Genomic DNA, 6,000 nt, shown 5'->3' with positions numbered 1-6,000 from the left:
TAGTTGTTGATCGTCTGTAGGTTTCTGTTGACCTTAATGGAAAGCATGACCAGGATGTTTCCAATAACCGTGACCAAGCTAAGAGAGCCAGCCACCAACACGATGAACACCACCTCAATAGTCTTGTATGGGCTCTCAGCCTCAGGAACAAGTTCTGTGTCATTGCCTTCAGAGGCATTCCAAGAGGCATTCCAATAGCTGAAATTGAACACCTCCATCGCATCTGGTCTTGGTTACGTTCTTCTATTCAGCTGAAACCTGGGCTTTGAATTGCCACTACACCTATGGAGAGAGACACAGGGGAAAACCATATTAGGCCGATATCATAATAGAGTTCAATATAGGCTATTCAACATAAATTACCAAAACAAACATATTACATCTACTACCACAAATATGATAGTTAAATAATTATCTAACTCATAAAACAACAGCCTATATCCTATTTAATTATAAGCACAGTTGCTTACAGTGAAACAATAGGAAAAATATAAATGAACAGTCATTCAAGATAAAACAAAAACATAATTTATATAGAGAGACACTCATTTGATGATATCACAGTCTGGCCACATATAGGATTAAATTCGCCTGATTGGTTTTTAATTTACTTCATATCACCTGCTGCTTCTGATAGCCTACTGTTGTACGCTCAGGTGCCCACTGCAGTGGGGCATGGTTAGCTGAGACATCTGCCGTGTGGTATAATTAGGCCTACAGTACCTTCGGAAACGTTTTTTTTTAGTTTTTTTTTTTTAAGCCTATCATTAAAACCAAACCGTTATGACAACTCTGTTATCGGTTAGAAGAAGCTATTTAGTTGGACCAAATGTAATTACCCTTGTGTCTAAAGAACCAAGACACTTTGACGTTGAGCAGAGCAGACCACCTTGCCAAGCCTGAACCTACATGAGGACAGAGAAACTGCATCAGGACATAGCTAAACGTCACCTGCTCGTACTCCTAACGTCACCAAATGTTGCTGAAGGAGAATAAATCAGTGACCAGATAATGCCAACATGCCTACCAAACTACTACCCTATGAGAACCCTCTATCAAAGTAACAAAACCTTCCCGGTAAGTGATGCATTTTCTCTGTCAATCAACGCATCACTGTTGAAAGAAACATCAACACTGCTGAGCGTTCATGTAGCTACCTGGCCCAACCATATCAAAGTTAGCATTGATTTCAAACATCAACAAATCCTTGCTAAATTAATCAAAGGCATTCTCAGACTAGCTGAATAATAAACAGTCCTCACATTTTGTGAAAGCTATATAGATATTCAATTATATCTCTGTGCTGTTTACAGTTAGCTATAGTTGGCCAACCATTCAAATGTGAGGCAAATGTACTTAGCCTACTTCTCCATTATGTTAAATGGAGCTTTGAAGAGGCAAGTGATGAGGTCGGGACTAAAACTTTCTACTTTCCTTCTCAATGTTTTATTAAATATTACAGCCAGCCCAGTCCACATTGCAAAGTAGGCTACTTAATAAAATCTAATTTTATAAGGGAAAATGGTGGGGGAAAGATATTATAGCTGCCATTTCATCTTCAAAGACCAATTTCCAACTGGTATTCAAACAGTCACAAAGTCAGCACTATTAACTTCCTTTGATCCTAGTGACCCACTAGCTCTCTATTTTAACCTTCCATATATTTGTGTCCAGTAGGCCTTTGATTCATGTATCGCTCAAGCCTCAATTTCATAGGCTTTTGATATTGAACTGGTGTTGGTTGGGGAGTGGGTGGGGTCATCTTCTTCCTGCACTGTGCTACGACGCCATAGGCAAAAAGAAACAGGTGTTATTGGTGGTAGCCTTCACAACGATTCATCTGGGGGCATATCACCCTCTCACACACATCAAAGAGCACACATGTTGCTTTGACATTTGTACGTTCTCTTGTCTCTATAATTCACCGTATCAGCCTTTGATGTTTCACCCAGTACCTGCTGAGCTACCCCACTTGTGTGTGCTCCTATTGTTGACTCATTGTGAGGGCTTGTAGGACTGTGGTTGCCCAGCTGTGTTAGGGGATTGGACCCTCTACCTCTGAGAAAGCTAGACTATGTCTTCCATCCATTTTGAGGAAGCATGCATTCAAGGGTGTAGCTTATTCTATCCTGATGCCTAGGAGTGCTACATGCCGATAGCTCAAGAACCGTTCAACTGGAGGGGAGTTTGGTCTCATTTAAATGTATGTCTTTATCTCTTGCCTTCACAAGCAACTGTTATCTGACAAAGTGACTCCGATTGTCCCTCGGTAATTAGATTGACTTGTCACTCCGAGTCCTTGTTTTGTCATACCGGATAGCTCAGTGACCTGTTGACTGACTGAATCACCAGGCAGAATTGACTGATCAGAATGGGACTTAATGAGGATTTCCTGGCTGACAACCCGCTGACACTGAAGCGCCCCTTTCTTAGGTCCTGCCATTTAGGCTTATGATCGCCCTTAACAGTTGAACACAGCCTCAGAAATAACGAGAGAGCATTTACTTATCTGCCGTGCCAGAAATCCCTAATCATTGCATTAGGCACGGAGCTAAACTGGACTAATCCCCATAAAATGTTTAAGTCCACCGACTTATATTTGAAAACACCCAACAATACAAACAGGACACACTTGTGGCTCACAAGAGACAAGTGAATTAGAGAACAAAGTAGATTCAGCGAGGATGGACAGAGGACGACGGAGACAGTAAGTCCCTCGGCACCTCTTTGTCCACCTCCAGTTGCTATAAGCCTCATCCCAGCCTCATCCCACAACTGAAATCTCCGCCACAGCTAACAGCTAAAGCCCTGCACTCTACGAATCTAATAGGGAACTCACAAATCCCTTGCGGTACTACCATGGCACAGAAATGGTTGCTAAAAGGTCTCTGGGGGGGGGGGCGGGGGGGGTTCTTGTTTAAAGTGTCTCCACAGCCTGTCATCATTGTGACATCACCCTGCTGTAGAGTAGACAGTTTCACACCCTAGGGAACGAGGCAGTGTTTCCCATTTACTGGAGAGGGCGGGAGACTGATTCTTGACCTGTGAGGCTATCACAGTCCGGCAGCTTATTGAACTAAACTAAATCTGGCATCATCCTAGCTTCGCTGTATTGATGATATTTCTTTCAGGCAATCGGGACTTAGGCACAGAACACGACAGGTCGAACAGTGTCATTATACGTTCCTTCTCTAAGAGCTTTGCAGTGGTGAATAATGACTGTCGTCGTTGACTGATATCACAGGTGTGGGCATCCAGGTGTACGGCAGCCCCGCTGAGCGTGTGTATCGTTCCCATCGCCAAAGCGAGCAGAGGCGGCTCGAGCAGAGCCATCAATCACTTTTGAGATTCCCTAAAAGCCTTAGCACTAGTCCACTGAGCCCCAGTGTACCTGGCTGACATTGACGTACTGTAGACAGGAGTGTGCTCACACACACACACACACGCACACAAGCACACACGCACACACACACACACACACACACACACACACACACACACACACACACACACACACCCATAAGCTACTCTTCCATCCTCTAAATATGTTAGCTTTCATGTTAGCCATCATCATTCAGTATTGGTGTTTGTGTTTCAAATAGTTTTTCAGCTGCAAAAGACCATAGTCATATTCAGCAGGCTATACTGTTTCTTCATATATCTGCATTTGTATTTCCATCCTTTGATTCGCCCTGTAGTCCCATGTGTTCCGCCGCTCCCATCTTTCCCTTCTCATTTAGTTACAGAAAGGGAAGGAGAGTCAGTCGTTGCTATAGGGTGCATGTGAATAAATGAGTTCAGTATTGTTCTACGTTTGGACTTGCTGTTCCTGGAGCTGGCTCACTAGAGCTGAAAATTGCTTGAGCCCTTCGGGAGGCGCGGAGGGCCACCCTCTCTCCTTTTGTCATGAATTTGTATGTGTATCCCTCACTTTCTCTTTACTAGCTGACACCAGACCAGTCAGAATGCCAATATCTGAGTGTTCAAAGTCCGATAAATCAACTTTTAACCAAAAGGACTATTATTCTTTGCTTCTAAGACATTGTTATGCAGACTGAAATTACTTTTGCTGGTAATAGGGTTTGTTAGGGACATCTCAACAGTATTATAACACTATCACATGATAATGTAATCTCCACACACATAAACATGCTGGGCCCTTGATACTGTATGAAATGTCATACAAGGAATGTCATTACAAGGGCAGGTGGTGGTGTGGCCGCACTTGAAGTGATGCATTACGCTGAGTCCCCTAGCGTACAGATTCTCATTCCCCCATCTCTGAGCACTGATCCAGTGTAAAGCCCCGGGCAGTTGCCCCTGTTTCAGATGATTAGAATACATTTTTATAGCTTGACCCTCCATGAGAGCGTCACAGGGTTAAGGCCTACGTTTACTGGGCTGTTTGTGAAGAAGCATGTCTGGAATACATACACCATCGTCACCGAACCACATACTGTCCATAGGGGCTATAGATCCGCTCAACATTCCTCTCAGAGGTATTAAATGGGGGTATTCCAGGCTGAAAATATCTATATATAGAGGATGTACACATGTTGAGCTCGAGGCATACTTCTTCCAGTATAATTAATGGTGAACAAATACATGCTCAGGCCTATTCCTTATTGAATGTACAATTCTATCTCATGGGGTTACCTACTGTATGTAGGCCTTTAATAGGGTTAGGATATATATATATGCCAATCTTTCATCTCAACTGAGCTTCTGTGTCTGACTATTTTCACCTGTGAGGTTGACACTTTTTGATGCATTTTGGCTTGTTTTCTCCTGAGTGTGTGTTAAGTGCTCTCCACTGGTGGTGTCATGCATAAAAAGGAAATGATAACAAGCAAAAGCATGCACAGACACACCCACGCACACACCCACGCATATGTTTAGGAGTATGGGCTTGTTGAGTCAGTGGAAATGGAAGCCTTAGTGGGAACAGAACATTGAAAGAGAGGCTATTGACTATAATGACCTACATGGTGATGTACCGTATGATGATGAATGTCTTCATTATGATTCTAATAGTGAGCCACTGCGTTCAAGGTAGGAGTATGTACAGCATTCATTTCCTTTAGGATTTCCTTTCATTCATCATAATGATCCCATCCGATAATGTTTTGAAATACCGGCTCAAAATCTGATCCTGTATAGCTAAAAAAGGGATTACAGAATCCGGATCATTCTGATCCAGATTAAACGTTTTGAAATACTGGGCTAAAATCTGCCAAATCGATCTGATCCTGGATAGGAAAAAAGGGGATTACAGAATTCAGATCATTCTGGTCCAGATTAAAAGTTTTGAAATACTGGGCGCAGGAGATCACAATGTGATTCACAGGATCGGGACTGCAACCTGGAGAAAAAACATATAGATTTCTACTGAGAGCTTGATCAGCCCCTCGTTGGATGTTGTGACAGACGTCTCTTACTGGCATTTGACTGCACCATTTTTCCCCTGTCCTATAGCAAGATATCTGACAAAGCACATGGACATCTGTGAAGAGGTGTGACAAAGTACCGCTTCAAAGATGGGGGTTGCTGCTGCTGTTGCCGCTGGACACAAAGCGAGAGGGGTTAATGGAGACTTAATGAGCAGTAAATGACATGCAAACCGATGGAAAAACACTCTGGTGTGCAAACAGTGACTGCTGGACTCCCTGGAGGATGTTGTTGGGGCATGGGTGACACTGAGATAGTGTTTAGAGAGTGTTAGAGTGTTTACAAGAAGATGGAAAAGTACGCTTAGAGAATGTGTCTGTTTGTGTATGTGTGTGTGTGTGTGTGTGTGTGTGTGTGTGTGTGTGTGTGTGTGTAGAATGAGTGCGTGTGTGTATGTCATGGATGTTGTGAACCAGTAGCCTTGATCTTCCCTGAAAGGCAGCATTAGTGTTTGTGACAACTCCCATCTGGCTTGAGTCCCCCCTGTGAGGGTTAACCAAATCAGAAACCGCCACATTGCTCCACTCTCTCCCTGTATCGCTCTTGATGAAA

At 43.3% G+C, this 6,000-nt stretch overlaps 1 protein-coding gene across 1 annotated transcript in view; it reads right to left on the bottom strand.

Moving 5' to 3' along the window:
• chrm2a (cholinergic receptor, muscarinic 2a) overlaps positions 1 to 6,000 on the bottom strand; it is a 56,630-nt gene that overhangs the window by 1,456 nt on the left and 49,174 nt on the right. Inside the window, exon 2 of the mRNA XM_083691761.1 lies at positions 1 to 282. This exon is cut by the window's left edge and continues 1,456 nt beyond it. Within this exon, the coding sequence (XP_083547887.1) occupies positions 1 to 218 (218 nt within the window). The 5' untranslated portion in view covers positions 219 to 282. The remainder of the gene's footprint in view (positions 283 to 6,000) is intronic.

The sequence above is a fragment of the Argentina silus genome, assembly GCF_951799395.1.
Source record: "Argentina silus genome assembly, chromosome: 20".
NCBI lineage: Eukaryota > Metazoa > Chordata > Actinopteri > Argentiniformes > Argentinidae > Argentina > Argentina silus.
This window is presented reverse-complemented; position numbering and strand designations above follow the sequence as displayed.